At 41.4% G+C, this 23,424-nt stretch overlaps 1 protein-coding gene across 1 annotated transcript; it reads left to right on the forward strand.

The window, feature by feature from the left end:
* The first annotated feature begins 11,619 nt into the window (after positions 1–11,619).
* STARD4 (StAR related lipid transfer domain containing 4) lies at positions 11,620–16,648 on the forward strand. The gene is made up of 5 exons (XM_027878033.1): positions 11,620–11,729; positions 13,372–13,421; positions 14,588–14,714; positions 15,800–15,914; positions 16,415–16,648. The coding sequence occupies exons 1-5, from the start codon at positions 11,625–11,627 to the stop codon at positions 16,639–16,641; spliced, it is 624 nt and encodes a 207-aa protein (XP_027733834.1). The 5' UTR covers positions 11,620–11,624; the 3' UTR covers positions 16,642–16,648.
* The last annotated feature ends 6,776 nt before the right edge of the window (positions 16,649–23,424 follow it).

The raw sequence follows: 23,424 nt of genomic DNA on the forward strand, positions 1-23,424 counted from the left end.
GTTAAGTATTTCACAGTATATAGTGTAAAAAAAAGAAATTACTGAGCCCAAGCATTCCATCTAGACTGGATAAACTTCTAAAGAACCTCTCATTTTTTTTTGACAATAAGCATAACTGTGGAACAAAAAAAAAGTAATCTTGATGATGATGGCAGCCCTATGCATAGGCAGAGGTAAAACGGTAAAAGTGTCAGCAAATTTGTCATATTCAAGTTGACTTGTAAAAGAATATAGACAGTGTAGAAGCAAATGTAGCAAGGACATGGTTTCCAGATCTGCTAATGTCAGGACCATGCCAAAGCAGAGCAGTGTGTGGTCACAGGAGTTTTCAGGACACACTTATGGGAAAATAGCACAAAAACCTACAGTGCTGCCAAAAATTAAATAATTAAAAGAAAAACCCACTGAGAAAGTGGATCTGACATTTGCTTGTTATTGTTTCTTTTTTGTTTTGACCCATGATTTCCTCAAAACTGCAGCAGCTGAAGTAGCAAGAAGCTTTGAGTGAGCAAAGTGAGAATGGCACAGGTCTGCCGCTGGTGTAAGGCCACTGAGAGGATCACTGGCAGTAAATGCATCTTCAACATGGATCTTTTCAAGGAACACCTGAAAACCTGACAGATTTTATGACTGACACAAAGAAGTCATTTTTGTGACCCATTATTATGTGTCTTTCTACTCCAAATTAGGAATTCCTCAACATGACTTAGAGTCAGATGTTCTAATGAGTTAGAACATGCATATCTGCATATCCAGGAACTACACCTTACTGATATTACTCCCTCATGTCACTACAAGCATGGACAATTAAAATAAAAGGCAATGAAACAACTGCTTTCAATGAAAAGAGTGCTTTGGAATTGCTGCCTGAGTCTCTAAGGAATCAAAATTGCTTTAGGTATAGCTATGAATTTACCTTAAACCACCATTTCAACAGCGGAAAATAGGGTATTAGTAGTTTTCACATACAAGTGTGTTGTATATAATCTGAGTTACCAATATGGTGGAGATTTTTTTCTTCAGTTACACTTTTTTTCTTTTATTACAAGGGCAACTACATATGCACAGATGAAGTATGATTGTTTAACTTCACAGCAAAGTCATGAACTACTACTTATTTCCTGTGACAGATAAAGTTCTTCTGTATGCTGCCTTGTGGCCCATAATCTGTGCTTTTGATCCTTGGCCAAGACACAGTTATCACACTCACAGAATGGTGCACTTCATAACCAGCTCAGTTAACAACTGTCTCTGTCATTGGCACATCTCCAGGGCTGCCTGTTGTAGAAGTAAAAGATGTCCCTGTTAGAAGCAAACAACTGGGAAGGCAGCAGGAAATGAGGGGGCACTAAGGATGGAAAGAAGAGGCAGCAAGTCCCCAAAGATGAAACTACAGAAAGCCCTTGAGTGTGTCATTGAAACCTGTCCAAAGTAAGTTCAACAAGTTTTTGGAGATAGGAAGTACTACTTATAAAGACATTTTGGTGAATGTTGGGGATCACTCGACACCAGAGGAAGAGAATGAGACATCATTTATAGAATGAAAGGCACTATTCGTGGACGGTTGCAGCTTGGAGGAGATCAGCAATGAATCACCACCACTTGGGACTGTGCTTAAACCATCATTTTGGGGTAAAACCTATACGTAGGTTGAAACCCCATTTTAAGTTTCTTCTCAGAGACTTTCTGCCTAGCAAGGCATGACAACAATTCCCCATTGGTCAGAGTACTGTGAAGTACCTACCAATCAAGTTGTTTGGCGAGCTTTAGTCACCTGCCATTCCCCAGTTACTGCCCAATTACACCCCCTCATGTTTATTCATTCCTTGTTGTCCAGTCAGTGTGAGAGGATTTGCATGCTCCTCCCTTGTTCCAACCCACTTCCAGACGCTCCTAATCCTGCCCTATAAAACCCCCCCATTTTCCCTTAATAAAGAGATCAGCCCTGGCTGATGCTTGCCTCACACTTGTGTCTCGCTTCTCCTTATTTGGGTTGCGTAGGCGCGTGTGTGGCACTGCTCGCCTGCAGACTTCTGCTTCTTTCACCATCCACAGCTGAGCTGTGAACCCTGAGCTGGTCCGCTCCCCTCCTGACACCAAAACCGTGTCAGGTGAACAGCTTCCTGGTTCACTGTGACAAGAGGACTGAGTCATCTGTAGGCAGGATACAGATAATTAACAACAGGTAATTAAGATTATCCATGAATCCAGATAAGGAAATAGGATAAAACTCCATCTGTCATTGGACATTAGTCTTTTACTCAATTTGCTACACTCAGGAGAACACTTAAGACCCCCTAAACATTATTAATTGTGGCAGACAATGTCTTCTCTGGGTTATAGTCTACGGGATATTTGAGGAGGTTTGTGGGACAAGACTACCTAAGCAACTGAGAATTGACAGTAACACTCCATGTACACTTCTATTACAGATACTACTGCCATGTGCTGCTGCCATACACTATTGCTATTTAAACCACACTAATGATGCAATTGTGACTATGACTTTTGAAAAAGGAACTGGAATGTTTTAAAAAACAGTCTCTTAAGATTCCACTGAGGGGACTAGGCAGGACTGGAACAGAATTAATTCATCTGAAATTCTTTAATAGGAAAAAGTTATAGTAGTTTCTCAATACCAGATAACACAGATAGACAAAGCATGGAGATGATTTTAAGGCACTTCTACCTTGTACTCTTCAAATCAAGAAGAGCCAAGCCATCATTTCAATCTCCTATCTGGCTCTGCAGTAAGCTTTGAGAACAAGATGTGGTAGTTTTTTTGCAAGGGCAGAGTGAGAGGGTATACTAATAAAATACAGAAGCCAAGGATTAATCATGATTCAGGAAAATCATGCTTCTCCTTCCAGATGCAAAGAGACTTTATTCTGAATTTAATTTTGTTACACCCCATACTCTACTGGGATACAAAACTGAAATAATCACGGCTGGCTTTTTTATCTTCTGTCTATAGGAAAAAAATAGACAATATTTGCCCAGACCCCCAAACAGCAAATAAGAGAAAGATATGATACTATGGTTTAGCAAAAATCATAGATGGATAACATTAATTAAAGGAATAGATAACATGTATTTTAAAACTTTATAAGGCTTTAGCAATGCTTTAAATTATAAGGACAATTCATCCCTTTCTTGAAAGTGTTTGATTTTAGATGTAACTTTGAAGTGCAGCTGCTTTAGAAAAAAATATTTATTTTGTTTTTCTGCCATCTTGTGGCTTAACCACAAAATGAAAAAAAAAAAAGGTACAATTGCCGGTTTGTGAAGAGATTGCTTTTTGGGTACTATTTGGCCTAGGCTACACTCCAGACCATCACCCCTCTTACATAAACAGCACTGAAGTTTGAAACAGAATGGATCTACAGGCAAACAAATTCCTTCAACAACTTAATCTCATGGAAAGAAATTGTGCGGACTGCCCAGGTCTCATCACAGGGGTGATGGGCCACTCTGTCTCACAGACACTGTTCCGTTGACCCAGATCCACCCAAGGCAGTGACTTCTTACTACATTCCTGTTTCTTACTTAAATACATAAGTTTGAAAGTAATTATGTGAGAAGGGAGCTGAATTCTAGTCTGGTTCACTCATTAGCAGAGAAAAATGTTACTAGTGTTATACCAATGAAACATGCAAGATTACTAGCTACACTTTTTACAACCTCAAAAGTTGCATTTGGTAATACGTATGAATGCTGGGAATTCAGTCATAGCATTTACAGGGAATGGTCAAGACAGCTGACTTCATACAGTTGATTTAACTTAGCTCATCTTAAACAAACAAACAGGAAATCCTAATGCCGTTTCTGCAGGTTTATGTGGGCCAACCAGTAGAAAATAAATAAAGAGTAGCTTTCCACCATTCTCTGATGAAAAGATACCACACTGTACACTTCCCAAATCCAGCCAAAGAATTGAAATTAACTAGTTGAAGATCAGACATGAAGAATATTAGAGGTTTTCTACAAACTTTATTTTGTGGGTTTTTGTTTGTTTGTTTGTTTGTTTTAATGAGGCTCATTTTTTAACAAAATTACAATAACCTTTAGCTAGAATGGCTAACTGCCCAACAGCAAAACAAAGTTATTTATTTTTTTTTCATGCCTGGAACATATTTCTATTTAAAAAATCACATTGCCCATGCTGGATTTGAAAAAGTCTCCTACACAGATATATAGTCAGTTAGATTTAGCATCTCATGTGACAGTTTGTGGGTGAACAATATTTGTGCATGTTTTCAGCAAGAAATAGGCTCTCAGGATTTCACTGGCCGATCTTCCAAGAAACTCAGACTTCTCCAGCAGTTTTCTTGCTAGTTGAAATGCTATGCTAGTCTAACTGAAAACATCAAGAGTGGTTAAGGGCAAAACACTCCTGCTGGTCTATTATTTAGTGAGAAATTTTCTGGAGCGTATAATTTCAGTTGAGTCAGTAGAAACTTTCAAAACAAAATTGTTTTAGTTAAATATCAGGCCTTCTGTGCCATTTGCAGAATGCTCTGTCCAGGTTATTTCAAGACTGTGGTTTTCCAGAGCAGCTTTTTCTGGAAGTTCAAATTTCAACTGTTCTACTTACAGCTGAGTTGCAAACCTGGTTTCTCATATTTTATTTTTCTGACAGAGAACATGAATTAGGTAGTTCAAGAGATGAGAAAAAAATCTTGGAAGTCAACTGCAGAAGAAAAGTAATTGCGGGATTTCTCAAAAGATCCTCATAAAGAAGTTGGTGAGGTACCACCTGGATGGTAAGAGAGTGAGGGTGGTGGTGGTCAGTGGCACAAAGTCTGGTTGGAGAAGTGTCACCCAGGAATCAATACTAAGTCTGAACCTGTCTCACATCTTCATTAAAGATCTGGATAACAGGGCAGGGGCATTGGCCACACTGGGAGCAGGGCCTGTTCTGCCATCCAGAGGGACCTCGACATGCTGGAGAAAGGGGCTGACAGTTCAATAAAGGGAAAAGCAAAGTCCTGCACCTGGAGAGGAACACCCCCAGGCACCAGCACAGGCTGGGGACTGCCCAGGTGGGAAGCAGCTTGTCAGGACAGGCCTAGGTGGACCCCAAGTTGAACATGAGCTAGTGAAGTGCTCCTGTGATGAAGAAGAAAAATGGTTTCCTGGGCTGCATTACCAGAAGTATTGCCAGCAGGTCAGGGGGGTGCTGGTCCAGCTCCAGGCTCCTCAGGACAAGACAGACACGGATACAATGGAGAGAGTCCAGGAAATGGCCACCAAGATGATGAAAGGACTGGAACAGCTCATCCTGGAAAAGAGAAGGCTCAGGGGGATCTCACCCATGTGTATATACACCTAGAGGGAGGATGCAAAGAGGACAGAGATAGGCTCTTTCCTCTTTGGGGCCCAGTGACAGGACCAGCACACATTGAACACAGGAGGTTCCTCCTGAACATCAGTAAGATGTTTCATTTTGAGAGTGGCCAAGAATAGGCACAAGTTACCCAGTGAGGTGGTCAAGTCTCCATTCTTGGAGATATGACTTGGACATAACAGACAGAACAGACTTGGACAGCTGGCTCAAGATGATCCTGCTCAAGCAGGTGGTTGGACCAGATGACCTCCAGCCTCAGCCATTGAGTCATTCTGTGATTCTATGTGTCTGCAGCGAAGAATAGTTTCAAAGGGCTATAAAGCTATAAGAACTGTGTGTTTTGTGCAACACAGAAGGCCTTGGCAGGACAAAATATGGTGTGAAGTGCCAATTAGCAGAACTTTTTTAGAGTTCTCTGTGAGACACAAGTTCAAATCAAATTTAATTTTGAGAATAGCAAATAAATGGTTAAAGGCAGCTTGCTGAGCTTTAGAATCCTATAATACCAGGTTGGAAGGAACATCAAACACCATATTTTTATCTGGAAAGGGAACTAAATGCATTTAAATTTAAGAAAAATAAATTAGTCAGAATAACTTTAATAAGGCAACTGTGTGCCGTTTGTTTTTCTTTCAACAGCTGGAGTTAAGTTTCCATCCAGTAAAATACTTGGGAATGGTTTTGGATTGGAACCAGGCTGCTGAGTGTCATACAGGAGTGAGAACATATTTGTGGTTCAAAAAGGAAAACTTGGTCCAATATGTTTGGCAAACTGCACACATTTTGTTACCTTGCAAGATATTAGGGTTAAATGTTTACAATTCCTTGTGTTTGAAAATCACCCAAATTGCCCTCCTTAATGTTTGTTACGCATTCTACAGAGGAGCACCTTCAGTGATCAAACCCATTACCAGGCATGGGTTAACTAAAATTAAGTGCCAATAGTTAGTCTCACACTTCTTCAAACAACAGTATTTCTAGCATGAAATGGCAGGCATTCTAAGAAAACCACTCCTCTTCAGAGGTGAATGCAGAAAAAAAATATTTATCTACTTACTTTCCAGGTGGGAGACAGAGGTATTCTGGGCTTTAAACAGTGTTTGTGGGTCTCACACATCATGATAACCAAAATGCCCCAGTGCAAGGTATGGTGTAAGAAGAGGAACAGATGTTCCTCTACAGCAATACTGCATACCTAAGGCATGACACAGTGTAATTTTGGGAGTGGCTCAGGAGTTAATTACTGCAGAGAAGTGCCACAGAGATCAGCAGGAAGGAGCAGCAAAAGCTCAGCTATGGCATTGTTGGCAACATTTCACATTCACCTCCTCACATCACTTTTCTCCAATAGGCACAAATTAGGGTTAAGGTTAGGGTAGCACTGCAGGTATTGCTGTAGCCAGTGAAGGAGCATAGCACAGGAAACATATACAGCATTAGCTGAACATCAGTTATCTCATATGCTTCACTGACACTATGCTCTGCACTGGTGGGAAGCCCAGAATAGATGGAACTGTCTTACTGTGAGCAAGAACCAGTTTAAAAGCCCTGAAGGCACTCAGCTGGCTCAAGTCATAAAATTAGTATTGAATATGAGAATAAAGAGTATCCACGGGCTTTATAGAAGGCTTAAAGACCTCCTAAGCTTAAGAAACTTGCTGTATGAGCAGCCAGAGCAACTTTCAAGAGACCAGCCAAACTTCTGTTAAAATCCATCCAGCCCATGGAAACATGAAACATTTCTACAAACCAGGTTTTATTAAAAAAGTCAGCATTTTTCAATAAAAACTTGTCATTCCCTCCTTAAAAAAAAAAAAAAAAAAAAAAAAAAAAAAAAAAAAAAAAAAAAAAAAAAAAAAAAAAAAAAAAAAAAAAAAAAGAAAAAGAAAAAGAAATTTCCTTTAAAAACCGAACCAATTTACATCAGTGTTTTAAACTGTCTATCAGCCTATGGGGAAGGAAAGTCATACTCAGAGGCAAGAAAACCGTGGTCTTTAAGGAGAGCAACAGGGCAGGCAGGAATGGAGAAAGCAGCCAAGAACTGGTCAAACATACACTTTTTCACTCAGAGAAAGACAGGAGTCTGAAGGAAGATGGTGAAGGATGTTCCTCTAATGTTACTATGCTTTCAACTCAAAACTACTTTTTTGATTGTGTATTGTAAAATTTCAAGCACTGCACATAAAACATTTTCATTCTTTTGTTCAATATGTCCTTAAATGCGTGATCTTTGTTCAGAGACCCATTTTCAATTAAGGAAAAATGATCAAGAGTTGTATTTTGCAAAGCTAGGGACAGTTCAAAAGGTCTGGTGTAACATCCTGAATTGAGAACACAACTATATTCAAAACATTCAGTTTGGGAGTCAGGATTGCCCAAAATGAACAGCGTATTACCACACAAAGAAGATCTGTTGTTCCCTCACTCTAATCACCTACTTCTTGACCCATTTATCTTTCTGCACTTACAAGAGTTTTATCTTTTTACAGTCATCTGGGAGTGCTGACCCAGGAAAGCCTTCACTCCTCCTGCCCACCACACTAGCACTTTCAGAACATGCTTCATGTGAACAGCAAATCCACAGGACTCTGAAAGCTGCAGCCCTGTGTAAAACTTTATAAGGCCACCGTAAAGAAGCCTGTTCTGTTGTCCCAAAATAGATTCTTGCACCCAATGTGCAAGAGGCTAATCCTTGACACACAGTCAAGGTATTTGATTTCTTCACAGTTCTGCACAGAAAGGGGTGCTGGGTGGCAAATTCACAACGGCAGCACCACAACTGCCAATTGGTACTTTTCGCTATTGATACAATTCAGCAAACAAAGGCATTAATGTTCCTCAGCTACAAATTACCTAGTTCTCTTATTAAGAGTATTCTATCTTCTACTAGTTAATGGTTCTCTGGCTTCTCATGCTAATTAGTGTGCTTGCTCAGTCTTTCTCTTCCTTGGAGCCCGTGGATTTCTTGGGTTGGCAGCCATGAGCCAGTTGTGATCTGCTGCTGATGGAACCACCTTGTACCCAGTTGGGGCTGGTTTTAGCACAATTGCTGAACTGGCTTTACTAGTTTCTTCCTTACCTTGGGAGTTCTGTCAAATGCCCTTGTGGCCTGTAAATTCTGCATTTCTTGTATCCCCTATCAGTGGTACATCCTTCTTCCCAAGCTTTGTTAACCTCTCCCTAGGCCTGAGGTCATTGAAGCATGTCAAGCCCTAATCCTTAATAAGGCAATTCTACCAACAAGTAATTTGTTTATGTAACACTTGGAAATGACTTAGAGCTTGCTTGTTAGCTGCTGTTTCAGGGATTAAATCTCCTTTCTTGTTATTAGACTTGAAAGTACACAAAGATAAAACAGTAAAGAACATGCTTCCTTAAGAAAATTTTACACAGTCCATATTTTTCAGCAGTTCATCCTTCTTCCCAGGCTTTGTTAACCCCCCCACTAGGTCTTTACATTGAAGCATGTCAAAACCTTAACCTTAACTCTTAATGAGAATGGTGTTTATAACACACTGAGCGTTTTTGCTAAGTTGTGTTTAGCCAGTGGATTTTTTTTCCTTCTCTCATGCTCTGCCAGGGAGGAGGTTTGCAAAAGAAACTGGAAGGGAACATTGCTGGTACAGGTGATCTGAACTGACCAAAGGGATATTCCACACCACAGAATCCTAGAATCAACCAGGTTGGAAAAGACCTCCAAGATCATCAAGTCCAACCCTTGATCTAACACAACTGTGGTTACTAGACCATGGCACTAAGTGTCACATCCAGTTTCATCTTAAAAACCTCTAGGGACGGTGAATCCATCACCTCCTTGGGCAGCCCATTCCAGTGTCTGACTATTCTCTCCGTAAAAAATTTCTTCCTAATATCCAACCTTGACTTCCTCTGGCACAGTTTAAGATCATGTCCTCTTGTCCTAATGCTGGTTGCCTGGAAGAAAAGATCAACATCCACCTGGCTGCAACCTCCTTGCAGAGAGTTGTAGAGAATGATGAGGTCTCCCCTGAGCCTCCTCTTCTCTGGGCTAAACAACCCCAGCTCCCTCAGCCTCTCCTCATAGGACTCGTGCTCGAGTTCCTTCACCTCGTTGCTCTTCTCTGGACCTGCTCCAGCACCTCAACATCCTTCCTGAACTGAGGGACCCAGAACTGGACACAGCACTCCGAGTGTGGCCTCACCAGCACTGAATACAGGGGAAGAATCACTTCCCTGATCCTGCTGGCCACACTGTTCCTGATCCAGGCCAGGATGTCATTGGCCCTCTTGGCCACCTGGGCACACTGCTGGCTCATGTTCAGCCTCCTGTCAATCAGCACCCCCAGGTCCCTTTCTGCCTGGCTGCTCTCCAGCCACTCTGTGCCCAGCCTGTAGCGCTGCAGGGGGTTGTTGTGGCCAAAGTGCAGGACCCTTGTTGAACTTGGCCTTGTTGAACCTCATCCCACTGGAATCAGCCCAACTCTCCAGTCTATCCAGATCCCTCTTCAGAGCCCTCCTGCCTTCCAGCAGGTTGACACTCCCTCCTAACTTGGTGTCATCTGCAAATTTGCTAATGATGGACTCAATCCCCTCATCTAAATCATCCATAAAGATGTTAAACAGAATTGGGCCCAGCAGTGATCCCTGGGGGACACCACTGGTGACCGGCCGCCAGCTGGATGCAGCCCCGTTCACCAGCACTCTCTGGGCCCGGCCCTCCAGCCAGTTCTTAACCCAGCACAGAGTGCCCCTGTCCAAGCCGTGGGCTGCCAGCTTTTTCAGGAGTATGCTGTGGGAGATGGTATCAAAGGCTTTGTTGAAGTCCAGATAGACACATCCATAGCCTTCCCCTCATCCACCATGTGGGTCATCTGATCACAAAAGGAGATCAGGTTGGTCAGACAGGACCTGCCCCTCCTAAACCCGCCCTGGCTGAATCTGATCTCTTGTCCATCCTTCTGCACATTTGTGCAAAAGTGTGTGATTGCACTTTGAATGATTTGCTCCATAACCTTGCCAGGCACTGAGGTCAGGCTGACAGGTCTGTAGTTTCCTGGGTCCTTCTTGCAGCCGTTTTGTGGATTGGCGTGACATTCGCCAACTTTCAATCATCTGGGACCTCCCCAGTGAGCCAGGACTCTTGGTAAATGATGGAGAGTTGCTTGGCAAGCTCTTCCACCAGCTCCCTCATTAGCCTTGGGTAGATCCCATCTGACTTGTGAGGATCCAAGTGGCTCAGCAGGTTGCTGTTTGCTCCTGGGTTACAGGAGGGCATCATGCCCAGTGTATAAACTGGGGGGAGTTGACTGGAAGGGGCCAGTCTGCGTTGGGAAGGGGGGCCTGGTCTTGGTCGGTGGGCGGTGAACAATCGTGTTGTGCATCATATGTGGGTTTTTCTCCCTTATAATAATTTCACTTACCACTATTACTGCATTTTTATTTCATTTTTGATTATCTAAACTGTTCTTATCTCAACCTAAAACTTCTATTTTGATTCTCCTCCCCATTCCATGGGGATTGGGGGTGTGGGTGGGGTTGGGAAATGGAGGTTGAGCGGGCGGCTGAGTGGTGCTTAATTTTCACGACACAAGGCGATTCTACCGACAAGTAATTTATCTTTCCACCACCCAGGGACATCAATACGGAGCGACAGTGATAGGCACGCGTGAGCAGCGCAGCCCTGGCTGCGGCGTTACCGAGCTGTCACCGCAAACAACGGAGCGAGGACCAGCGTTACCAGGACAGCACCGCCTGTCCCCACACCCCCGGCGGGGCCAGGCGTGTCCCCGCCCCTCCATCACCCCACTTGCTCCATCTCCAATCCCGGCCCTGGACAACGCGCCGACAGCAAGGCGGGACGGCGTTTGACGCACGCGGAAGGGGGCGGGCAGGGCGGAGACCCCACCCGCGCCCGCCGGGCGGACCGCTCCGCCATTGGCCGCGCCAGGGCGGTGGCCGCGCTCTGATTGGCTGCCCAGGATAGCGCGGCGGGGCGGGGCCCGGCCGCGGGAGCGCGCGGGGCCGGGAGCGCGCGGCGGGGGGAGCGCGGCGGTAGCGCGCCCGGAGCGCGCTCGGCTCGCGTTCCTGAGGGAGAGCTGGGAAGGGTCTAGAGCGCCGGGGCCTCGCTGGCTCTCGTCCAGAGCTCCTGACAAGCGGGGAGATGTGCGGCGGTGTCTTCTGCGTCCTTTACTCGGAGCGCGCGCGCTCGGATGCCCCGTGCTGGTGTCGGCATCCCTGATTCTGTTGCCTTGTTTCTGGCGTGTATCTGTGTAATTGGGCATCTTTGGGAGGGAATCAGATGGATCCGCTGCCGAGTCCGTCCCCCCTGGCCACGAGGCTGCGGAACACGCTTGTGCGGTACCACGGCATCGCAGACGGAGAGTGGAGGGTGGCCAAGAAAACCGTGAGTGCTCGCTCACCCTGGGCGGCTTTCCCGGTCAGTGATCCGGGGGAAGCTGTTGTGGGTCATTTGTGCGGCAGAAAGAGGCTGTTGTGTGTGAAATTCTTGTCCAGGTCCTGCGGGACTTTTGGTGAGACAGGGGCTGTGAAACCGCCCCTCTAGGATAGAGTATCTCTAGACGGCTTGTTACCTTCAGAGCCCTCACATTATCCCAAGTTTCCTTTCATGAAAGGGAATATAGCTCCTTCTTTCTCCAAGCAGTTTGCCATTCTCTTCCTTTAAGCTGCCTGGGTTTTTTTGAGTCCTTCTTCAACAAGCTAAATAGACTCTGCTGGTGCATCTACGCTAGGTGAAGTTGTTAGTCCCGTCTTGCATAGAAGGTAGAAATGTGTTTGGGTGTAGCAGTGTGGTAGGACTAGTGTGGTAAATTTCTGTCTTTTCCCTTTGGTTACAGTGTTTTGAGTGGGACTTACATTTATTTAATTTTTTTTTTCCTTCATGAGCAGACATTGATAGGAGAGAGTCAAGTGGTCCATATGTAACTTGATTATTTGCAAAATTAACAGATTCACTGTCTTGAAAGGGAGGAACAGAGAATCCAGACCTTTCACTCTTCCAATACACCCGTACCTCCTCTGCTCTACTACTTATTAAGGCTCTTGCATTCCGGTGTTAAGTGTTATGTTATTTACTGTTGTATTCCCGTAGGAAGTTATCTACATCTCAGTGTTTCAAATCATATTACTCTCCAGATTTTACCCCTGTAGAATTTCTAGTTGGACTTTCTTTTTGCCTCCTTCTGTCTGTCCCTTCCTCCCTCTCTTTCTCCTCTCTTTCTTCTCTCCCTTCTTTCCAGTTTGGTACTGTGCCTATAAAAGACATTCAGAGCTTTACCAACCACCAAAGAGATGTGTTTTGCTCCAAACTATCTTAAAAAGTTCTGGATGCAGTACTTAACAGTACTGTTCTTTTGGACATTTAGTTCTTTGTGCTTATATAATCGTATCTCCAAATAAAGCAATGCCATATGGTACTGTCTTTAACACCAAAATTCAGAGATGTTGTACAGAGGTTCCATTTAATAGCTAGCTAAAAATCAGAAGATACTAGTTTCTTTATTTTCTCTGTGTATCTTTAAAATAAATAAATACTACTTGCAAGAGACTTTAGTGAGGCATTTAGCATGGAAGCTTCCCCTTCTACCACTGTCAGCACCTCCTGCACACATCTGTTTGATTATGTGTTGCAGGAGTGCAACCAAAAGTTGTGTAGTCTTCCTGTCCACGTAGCGTCCAGATAATGGCTTTCCAGTTGCCTTTTAACTGAAAGGCTTTGCCTGGTAATGTGGTTCCATTATTCTCTGTGTTTTCTTAGCAAACTGACTTGGCCTACCAAACCCTATTTCTATGCAGATTTCTAGCATTTTACACTGAGAAAGGCAGTTGTGTGATTTTTTTGAAAGAATGGAATATTACAAGAGATATCTGAAACATCTCCCAGGCACCTCAGTCAATCAGACTTTGGGATGAACCCTAGTTAGTGGTAAAATTGGTTGCTTTTTATCAGGAAAATTGAAGCATTTTCTGAACATCCTATAATTGTATATGAGTGACAATTAACATCATATCTTTTTTTTTTTTTCCAGAAAGATGCGACTGTGTGGCGTAAACCATCAGAAGAATTCAGTGGATACCTGTAAGTTTGCCTGCAGAGCAGATGATTTTTTTAAGGTTCCATAGATGCGCTTTATAGAATTTAAAAACTTCAGGTTGTGAATTCTACAGCCCTCAGCTACAATGATTTGCCAGAGTGGAAGCTAAAGGGATTATCTGTTGTACCTGTATTATTTCTTTGCAGTGTTACACTTTGATACTTTAGTGTGCATGATATTTAGAACAACAGGCAGTGAAGTCTGTGGAACACATCACAGAACTCTCACTGGCTGAAGTGGGCAACAGCATCTGCCCAGAAATGATGGTCTGCGTGGCACAGGATCAAGTTTGACTTCAGGAGGCTTGAAGTGTTAATCAGTGCTTGGACTGTTACATTGACTATGGGGCTACAGTTGAGTAAAATATCAAGTGTGTAGTTGTGGGAAAGATGTGTGACACGAATGACCTTCCTATGTGAGTTTCTGTCTCTGGGTTTTCTTAGTATTTGTAGGTTTAGGCAGAGAAATAGTTACTAGAAAATGCTACTCTGAAGAAACAAAAGTCATGTGAAAATGTAGTGTTTGACTAGTTATCTGCAATAAATTAGAACATCTTAGTTAACACAAAGTATTTTGAAAATAATGGTTCTTGATGGATTTTTCGCCTTCAGGAACTGGAGGCCCAATAACTTGAGTAAAAAAAACTCTAAAAAGACCTGATAACAAATGGATGTTCTGTAGCATCTATACCAGATTATTTTATTTGATACTCTTATATGCCACCAAAGCATAATGTAGTTTCTCATTAGCTTGATTTTACTGGTATTACTTCTACCTTATGAGAAATGTTGTTCCCATTGTATTACTGATCTTATTTTTTCCTTTTTAGTTTTACTTCTCCCTGGTGAACTCCCTTGCTAGCCTAGCAAGAGGAGCAGAATAACAAGTTATTAGAGAAATAAAAAGGTTAATTTTTACCTAAGGAAGGATTTTGCTATTTAAAAAATATTTGCAGAAAAAAAGACAAGATTTCTCAGAATAACATGTGTTGCAGAGAAGAATAGATGCACCCATAGGTCTTTTTCTGTGCTGTTTTTCTGATTCAGTTGTCCACTGTACCTCCAGGTACATTAACATGTAATTTTACTGTTGCAAATTATTAGGATATAAAAAATTTCTCACTTTTAAATGTAAATGTATGTTTCTCTAGCTACAAAGCTCAAGGAGTGGTGGAAGATGTTACTAACAGAATAGTGGATCATATTCGCCCTGGACCTTACAGGCTAGACTGGGACAGCTTAATGACTTCAATGGACATCTTGGAAACATATGAAGAGGTGAAGACTTGTCTAGATTCTTAAGGGAGATGTGTATAGATGAATATATGAATTTAACAGTACAGCAGAGGAATAATCCCTACAAATAGTAACATTTTTCATTCTGCTCATGAGGCATTGCGCATACACGCTGTGTGGGACCTCTGATGAGGCTTTCCTGATCTGAAGTTTGACATGCGTCTTTCCATCAACACTAAAAATGAAGGAGTCAGTCACAATTCTCTTGGACCTAGGAGCTCTGATAAAATTAATGTATAGAGAACTACAGTGTGATACTGTATACGCCAAAGCTTTTTCATGCAGCTTGCTTTCTTCCATTCCACAAACAATAATAATCACACATATGGAAGCTGCATCCTCTTCCTGAAAGGCTGACTTGTGTGGCATGGCTTTGTGCTGAGACACAAAATAGTTCAGACTAAGGGTCAGGACTAAATAAAGAAAGGTAGGTTTGAAGTTGATTACAGAAGAGCTGGTAGCCTTTCTTTAGTTACTGCAGACATTCAGTATCACTTCAGACCCCCTCATCTGGATATGTGGCTTGAAGGTGGATTGTCTTTTGCTCTGTTTCTTAGGGAAGATTTATATGACAAGGTATTTTTGCTAATTATTCTGTAAAATTTATATAAATTCTATTATCTTGTAAGAAAGCCTGTTGTGAAGAATTGTTCACATTCCATTTTATTTTTCACTTGGTAGATTAAAAGTATTTGACTGGAGCATCTAAGTAGCAAGAGAGTCCTCTTTCAATTGTTCAGGATCCTTTCAGACTTCCTAAGTAATAGTGACATAAGAGCCACATGGCTTTCAGTTCCCAGGCATGGCACAGTTCTCTAGTTTTAGGTCTTTAAACCCTTATGGTGCCAGACATTTTCTGCTCTTGGCAGCAGACCCCAAGTCCTCACAGCTTCCAGCATTTAGATTGAAAAGGGCACAGCCATTCAGACTTCACTGAATTTGTTTGCACAGTGTAGTTGACAGAGGCTATGACCTTTGTGAGAAATGCTAGTTGCCTATAAGCATGAATTTCCCTGTATTCATTTTATTTTTGTTTTCTCACCCTCTTTATTCTGTCACTTGACCAGAACTGCTGTGTGATGCGCTATACAACTGCTGGCCAGCTCTGGAACATCATAGCACCAAGGGAATTTGTTGATTTCTCTTACACCGCAAGCTATGAAGATGGGCTTCTAACGTGTGGTAAGCCATCTCTTACCTCTGCTTAATCCTTATTTTGCAACAGCTGCTTGGCTTAAGATTTGGTTCAAATGCAGTTTTGTTCTGCAGTAAACATTCCAAAAATGATGTAAGATTGTCTCAAACAAGTAAATTCAAGGTCTTTTAACACCACTGGCTTGTCTGTGTGCCAGGTTTCACTTATGTCAACTGTAGGACAGGAGTGGGAGAGACAAATTGAGTCCTCTGACTCAGAGCAAATTGGGAAGAATAGCAACTGGCTTCTAATAAATTGGAGGAAGGTCTTTTTAATATCTGAATTTTTGCTCATCATTCTTTCCACTGTCTGTTGTGGAGTTTGGATGAAGAGCGACTTTCATTCATGAAAGTACCCAGAAACTTGAAATGTGTCACTTCTACTAAATTCCCCAAGAAGAAGCAGCTTGTATATTTCAAATTTACTGCACCTGTATTTTTTTCATTTATGTAAAATTAATTTATCTTTTTGTTTGTTTCCTTAATAGGTATAAGCCTCGATTATGGGGAGGTGAGGCCTAACTTTGTGCGTGGATTCAATCACCCTTGCGGCTGGTTCTGCGTTCCCCTCAAGGGTTGTCCCAACCACAGCCTTTTGACAGGCTACATTCAGACTGAACTGCGGGGGATGCTCCCACAATCTGCAGTAGACACTGCCATGTCCAGTACCTTGGCCAATTTCTACTCTGACCTCAAAAAGGCACTCAAATCGTAGACAAACAGTGACTTAAAAGCCTGTGCATTCCGTGCAATCAGATAATACTGTTTAGCTTAGCTTAAGTTACCTGCTGAGTTGAAGCAACATTGTTCCTGAATGATACCTAAGCCTTTATGTTGAGGATCACAACAACTTTACCAGGTGATACTTAACATACCATCCTGATGCAAGATTCTTTCTGCTGCTCAGCACTCTGTAGCTATGTGAGGAATATCCTGAATCTATAAACCCCTTGCTTCCTTGGTAGGAAGCACAAGATGCATGTGTGCTCTTGAAAAATGCAGCATGAACTCAGATCTATCCAACAGTATAGGTGGCCAAGTGCTCGGGATGTTGCTGGTGCAGGTTGCTGTACAGGAAGCATCTTATTGAAGATGTAATTTTGTTAGATAGATAGATACAGATATTAACATTTTCGATTTATGTAGTTTGTACAGCTGCATCTGTATTTTTTTTAAAATTTGCTTTAATTTATCATAAGGATATTATATAGCTAAGTTGTTAAATGATAGTATTCATAAGAAATCTCTTTGCACTTGTTAGCAAAAATAAGTGTTCATTATTGGCATTTCTTTGATGTTGTAACTGTAACTTACTGTTGTATATAATAGTCTGAGTGCATAGATAAAGAAATGCCCTTACAGCTGATCCAAAGCTCATTTAAGTCATTAATTGTCTTTCCATAGTTTTTTTGTGGGCTTTTAATCACACAGTTGTCAAAATAGCAAATCTCCAATGGATCTTTAGTGATACTCTGCACTTCTAAAGAATTTTTTACTTAAATTTGCATGCAATTGTGCGTGTGTGTATGCTTGGTTTTGGGGCTATGTGTGTGTGTGTGTGTTTTCCTTAACTGAAAAACCTGGTTTTTTAGGTTTTTTTAAGCAACAGTAAGAGCCAGTCATTTTTTTGAGGTATGGCATTGCTGTAGCCAGCACAGACTGACAGCAGGCTGGTGCTGTGTACTATTCTGTGGTATTACCCCTAGATTACTCTTTGCAATAAATGAAATTAGCATCTTAAAATGTGAGCTACTGAAGGCAAAGCTCAAGCTACAGCATTGTTCAGACATGCTGAAGGGTGGAGGGCCCTTTTTTAAAGGATTTTCAGCAACCTAGTCATTCTGACAGGTAGAAGGGGCATTCAAAAGATTACTCTCTGTGCTGCTAGGAACCTGAAATCTCTTTAAAAATCTCTTTTTTTTAGGCTTTTAATCTTGGTATAAGTCACGTGCTCAGGTGAGATTGTAATTATCCCTGTGCTTCACCCATGCTCGCAGTGATGAGTTTAACTGTGTAGTAGTTAGGAAAGGTACCTTGAAGCCCTGATATTTTGCAGCCAGTTATGTGCACATAATCCAAAGACTGGTAATGAACTCTCAGGAAAAAAAAAAAATCAGATGAAAATTTTCCCCCTGCAACATTGGCTTTTTTTGATACTGGCCACTGTAGCTGAACTCCAAACAGTGAGGACTTTTCTTTCTCATTGCTCAGGCAAAAAGAGGTGGAAAACACATGATACAGTGAGGGCTTTTCCAACGTGCTTCATGTTTTAAGATATTTAAGACTGTTAAAAACAATGCATCAAACAGCTTTGGTGTCTTCATTGGCAGAAAATGTTAACTCCCTGTTGAGTTTTGTGTATTCTGCCATTCCCTTTACACTCCTTGGTGTAAAGGAGCACTAGGCACTGCAGAAAAGTTTCAGAGGCCCCTGTTCCAAACGCCCATTTTAGGGGCTCTAACACTTTTAGAATATCTATCCTTATTTAGTATTCAGTGAAATGGCTTTTTATACTTTCAGTAAAGACAGGCTGGTGAAGCACAGAGCAGCTGAAGAAAGGAGAACTTGAGCTTAAAAGAAAATTGCTAGTGTATTTAAAGTGTGTTGATGTTTTTAATAAAAATTTCAGTTCATCTACAGAGTAATACAAAACTAGAAGAAAGATGTCTAATTTCATAGTCCATTCTGTTTATTTGAAACCAAAATTAAAATTTGTTTTATATAGCTATAGATAGAGAGGAGTGCTAGATCTTGAAGCAGAGCTTTTCTTTAACAAGAGTACATCAGAACTAAAAGCCACAAAATCAGAACCTTTTCTTACCCTGGCATTCTTTTCCTCCTGAGTTAGTGGACAATCTAGATGGAGTCAAGACAGTTAAAACAGAAAAGCAGTTTGAAAGGACTGCTTTGAAAGGAATCCATGTTTTGCTTATGCAAAAGAAATGGGAGACAAAGTAAATTGTTTAGCATAGATTTCTGTCACTTGAGTTTTAGAGTGTTTCAATTAACCTGGAATATATTTATCCAGAAGCAACTTCTGAACAAGGTGGCCAAGTATAGCAGAGACCTGTTTTTGTTAGGGAAATAGAATGTATATAGACACATGAAAATTATTTTTATATAGCTAATATTTTTTAAAAATCTTAACTTTTTTAGGGATTTGACCAATATGATGCTTTACTCTTTGGCACTTTAACTAGGTGCTCTGTGTGTATGGGAGAAGGGACTAAAGATAAGACAGTTGTGGTGTTTGGCTTCTGTTCCTCATCTAAAACCTCTAGCATTAAACTTTGCCTGTTGTTGTGCTCCTTATTTACATATGCAGAAGGTGGAGACTGGGCTAAGTACAATTTAGAGGCAGTCCAAGGAACTCTACCACAGCTTGCTGGGAGGTGGACCACTACTTCAGATAGATACTCTCTGCACAGGCCCTGATCCCAAATTTGTTGAATTTATGTATGTGATATACAGAGTATTTATAAAACACAAAGGGAGCATATAATTCCTCCAGTAATCATGAGTAACCAGAATGGTTTTGATGGTGTGAACTGCTGATTCAGCCTAGGAGGTTCACTGCTCTAAAAGTAGCCCTAATTCCAGTGAAACCAGGTGAGCTGTGCCTATCTGCAGAAAGTCAATGTCAGTCTTTTTTAACAGTGTGTTTAACTTACTGAGTTCAGCATTTAAGTGATTGTATTTCTATTTTGAATGCAACTGCAGAATAAATTCAAATACTGGATTCCAACAGACTTGTGATATAGCTTTTTCAATTCTTGGGCAACGAGATGTACCATTCACTGACTTTTTGGGGAGTTATATCTGATAGTGTAGTTCATCTTCAATGGTGATCTCTAATTCTATCAATTTGTCTCCTTAAATTTGAAATCCATAAAGCCTATTTTTACTTGGAAACCTAATTTAGGCCAAGGAAGATGCCCAAGTCAGACCTCTTCTAGATTGAAATCTCTTGAAAACTGTAGAAATAGAATTTTCTCAGTGCTTCCATTCTAAAAATGTTTGGTTTTGGGTTGGTTGTTTGTTTGTTTTTTTTGTGATGACCGCATGATTGATGTGGAAGAACTTTATTATTTTGGCTTAGTATTACTTACCTTTTAGTATGTTTAAGAAATGGTTTATTATCCATCAAAATGAAGTTAACCTTAAAAACATGAGCGTGTAGCACCTTGAAGAAGGCATATAGATTAGGTTTTATAAAATATGGAATGTGTATTGACATGTATTTAATTAGCACCTACAGAAACAAAGGAAGAAAATCCCTGTATTTTAAGTAGAACCTTTCCTTGTTTCTCTTACTAAGTTGGCATTAAAGTAGTAGAGTTCTGTAGCATTTGACTTCAGTGGAAAGAGATGAGAAAGCGAACTGTGACCTCTGAGATAGAGCAGGCTCTTGTAGGGCTTGTATCATAACACCTTCTGCAAAGTGGGATAGGAATAGGTATAGAGACCTCTTTGGATCTTTGGAAAATAATTAAAGTCACTAGTTAGAATAACTAAAAGAAAATGTTTAGACCCATTTCCTGATGAAAGATAATATGATGGAGGAGATATTACATCTATTCTAAATATTGACGGAAGTCCTAGAGCACAGTTTGAACTTTGGAATACGTTCCGCCTTTTCCAATCATCGTTGAGCTATGCTGGTGATTTAGTTTTACAGTACAGGGCCTGATTATCATGGGGTTCCTGACCTTCCTCAGGATTGTGTCATTAGCAGGGGGAGATCATACACAGATCATAACAGCACCTGACGAGATACTTGTGCATGTTTCACAGCTGACCCACACAATAAGAAATGTCACATCAGGGTTAAGGAGCCTCAGATCACAACACATTATCCAGAACTATTTTCTCCAAAGTAATTTTCTTTAAAATGTCTCTTTCAGTATGCAAAGTCACTATGATGACCTAATAATCTCTGAATATGTTTCTTTGATACAGACAGCGTTGGTGGAACTGTTAGACCAGTTCCTGCCCAAAATGTTACCAGAAAGTAACCTCGCTCAAGCCATCTGTGGACCAGTTTGGCTGTGCCCTGGCATGTGTGACAAAAAGCACTTCCTGAGCTCTGTACCTGGGCCTTGCTGACCTGCCTGCCAGCACGACCCCTCTCTGAGGCAGGTTATGACCCTAGAGAGCAAACTACTGTGCTAAGACTCCCTGACTTTCTCAGTGTGTCAGTCTGAATGCTGCTTTTCATTTGGGCTCAAATCAGGATTACAGCCAGTGTGTTGTTACTACTTCAAGATCCCAGGTGCACTGGGAATGCAGGGCAGTGCTTAAGGGGATTTGAGCAGCAGCAAACATGAGTACCCATGTTATTTGGGTGCCATACTCCTCACAATTTGGAGGAAGAAGGAAAGAAATCACAGCATGGTTATTCTGGAGCATAAGTAAAAGTATAAACAAATGAAAGTATAACAAAAGTATAGAGAATTCACAGCATGTGTACAAATACTGAATCATTTCCTAAAACCTTCTGCACCCTTTGGTATTTCAGACATAAAACTTCCACGATATGTGCAACGTGTTGAAGGAAACAGGTGCTTGAACTACTCAGAAGGACATAACTGCAAATCTCTGAAGCTTTCTAAAGATTTTACCAGGCATCAACAGGAATGCAGAAATTTGTTAGTTATGGAGCAGCATATCTTTGTTTAACTCCCCAGCTATCCTAACTTACGAGAAGTTTTTCTGACTTACTAGCTCTTTCTTGTTTTCCATGGTCTTGTTTGTCTCAAGTGCTCTGTAAAACTGGAATAATGTCATGCTATATCATGAGCTTCTGCACAGTTGTTTGCTGTGCTACTTTTAAGAGGTCAGTCCAAAGCAAAAAACCCTTGAGCTCCAAGGGGGGCTGAAAATCACCTTGAAACATGCCCTCTCTCTCTCTTGGACTTTCCACTCCCTTTTTCCATTCTGCTGTGGAGATGTGAAAAAGATGATTTCATAAAACTGTGGTAAGAATCTGTGCCTTGCCTTAGTTTGGGAAAATATTCAGCTGCATCTGTGGAAGTACCAAATCAGATGGGGTTTTTTTGGAAGACTGCAAAATGTCCTGTAGAGTTTAGCATGATTTATTTCTTTGAAATTTTGAAAAATCATCTCTGACAATTGGATATGTGGGGACTCTGCATTCAAGCAGTTTGCAAGACTAAGGAGTTGTAGGTGACAGGAATAACAAGCTGCGCCACTACAGGACAGCGGCTAAGTGGCCAAGCTACCATTCTTGCAAATTGTGCAGCCCTCTAGTTCTGTACTCCACCACTAACATATTTAGTTAACTGCTAAGTTTTTGTGGGAAGAGGAACAGGCGAAAAGTTGGAAACCATTCAAAGCTTTGCAATATAAACTGATAACACCCATTAAATACATCTCTCTGGAATGATGACTATAGTTTCTTACTTTACACTGAGCATTAGCTGTCAGCAAATAATAGATGTAAGCACTTCTAGATTTACTAGTTTATTTAGCATCAGATCAGTCATGCAAGCCACTTACTAAAAACTGACGTCCCACCATCAAAGCTTATTCTCACGTCTTATCAGCATTCCCATGCAAGCACACAGGCAGGTACATTGGTCCCACATACAATACAGTGAAATAACAAAACAGTCAATTTTTTTTTTCTGGTTCAAAGTTCTCTCTGGTTCATTTGCACAGTATCAGAAAAAGTTACTACACAAACAGGCTTTTAGTCAGAAGTAAAAGTGTACAGTTAAACAAGCAGTCCTTAAACTTCTATCTAGTTGCTAACATCTTTGCTAATAGAAGCGAACAGCATTGACAGCGCAGGATTTCTTACACAACTAAGCAGTAGAAGAGGGACACAGGCACATAGGACATGGAGCTAATTTGAGAAAGTCTAATATATATACATATATATATATAACATTTTTCATTGTTATTAATAAGAATCCAGCCACCATTGCTCTGAGATCAATGAGCTTCTGTAACAGGCTTATAAAATACTTTGTGTTACTAGTCTATAGCACCATTTGTCTGTTTGTCTTGGAAGCATCAGCACATACTCTAACCATGCAGCATATACTACTCTTGAATCAGTAGAATCACAAAATTCCGCACTTATGGTCTGGTCCTCACCCAGCCAGGAGCCACCAGAAGCCTCCAAACAAAGGCCAAGCCAGACACAAGCCCTTAGCATATCACATTTCTTCAGGTTAAAACCAGATTAAGCTAATGAGGAGGGTGTGGAGCAGCCAGCCAGTCTCTGTTCGGTACTTCATGGGCTTGCAAGGGCATGGTGGTTTAGCTCCTTGAGACTAACAAAGTGCTCCCCACAATGATTCTTCCCCTCCTCCCACCCCCTCACAAGCTGGACCAGCCACCATTGTTGTTTTGCAAGACCATCCCATTAGTGGTGGACTTGGCAGTGCTGGGTTAACAGTTGGACTCAATGATCTTAAAGGTATTTTCCAACTTGAATGATTCTATGGTTCTATGACTATGGTTCATCCTC

The sequence above is a fragment of the Empidonax traillii genome, unplaced genomic scaffold (assembly GCF_003031625.1).
Source record: "Empidonax traillii isolate 1590-97213 ecotype Southwest subspecies unplaced genomic scaffold, ASM303162v1 scaffold37:size1818073, whole genome shotgun sequence".
NCBI lineage: Eukaryota > Metazoa > Chordata > Aves > Passeriformes > Tyrannidae > Empidonax > Empidonax traillii.